Source organism: Sphaeroforma arctica (assembly GCF_001186125.1).
Source record: "Sphaeroforma arctica JP610 unplaced genomic scaffold supercont1.250, whole genome shotgun sequence".
Classification (NCBI taxonomy): domain Eukaryota; class Ichthyosporea; order Ichthyophonida; genus Sphaeroforma; species Sphaeroforma arctica.
The window spans coordinates 13,914-14,940 of record NW_014040308.1 but is presented as its reverse complement, the minus strand read 5'-3'; the positions used below and the strand labels follow the sequence as shown (position 1 = coordinate 14,940).

General features: G+C 40.7%; 1 protein-coding gene across 1 annotated transcript in view; it reads right to left on the bottom strand.

Annotated features, from left to right (window-relative positions):
• SARC_04449 (hypothetical protein) overlaps nt 1-1,027 on the bottom strand; it is a 9,322-nt gene that overhangs the window by 3,578 nt on the left and 4,717 nt on the right. The window contains exon 7 of the mRNA XM_014301715.1: nt 682-791. Coding sequence (XP_014157190.1) covers nt 682-791 — 110 coding nt within the window. The remainder of the gene's footprint in view (nt 1-681; nt 792-1,027) is intronic.

The following is a 1,027-nucleotide window of genomic DNA, read 5'->3' as shown; positions in this document are numbered from 1 at the left end:
ACTACTACTACTATATATATATATATATATATATATATATATATATATATATATATATATTACTTACGTAACTTATATTACTATTACTATTACTATTATATATATATATATATATATATATATATATATATATGTCACTTGCCCAATGGCATGCACAGGCGACAGACCTGAATTATTGAATGACAAATATCTGCGCCAAGATATAGTGACAGATGCACATGATGTAGTGCGCATGGCTAGGTGACGAAACAATACATGCAGCCCACATACAACAGACCATGTCTACACAGTACAAGACATAGCTGTAATCCCAATACAATATAAAGGTATCATACGAACGCACCAGACAGCCGTGCAAAATAAGTAAACCATAAACCTGCCTACAAATACACGATACAAACACCAACGACAACTCCACAACACAAACAGCACGCTACGAATGCACATGCTACGCAGAGCAACAACTGTATGCGGATGAGATGCACACACGATATCACATCAGCACACCACACCTAACAATATGAAACACACCGAAGCATTGCTCACTCCTATGATCATATACACGACATTACATCAGCACACCACACCTCACAATATGAAACACACCGAAGCATTGCTCTCTCCCACGATCATATACACGACATCACATCAGCACACCACACCTCACAATATGAAACAAACCGAAGCATTGCTCTCTCCCATGATCTTCAGGTCTTCCATGAGCTCCTTCGGCGATGGATAATTAACCACTATACAGTCCTGGTCAACCGTCAACAGTGTGTAACCGGCACCTATGAGCAGACGGATCAGCTAGTGTGAATGCCCTTGTACATATACACGTGACCGAGGAACCTCTTTGCACGCACTCGTCAGAGATAATCATCAACAACCTATACGAGAGACGAGTATCTATGTGCACATACATACTCACTACACATGTGTCATGTAAGTAACTCACTCGTGCAAGCCATGTCGGATGTCCTATGTGTGTATGTGCGCATGGCATGCATGGTACTCCTCGTACCTT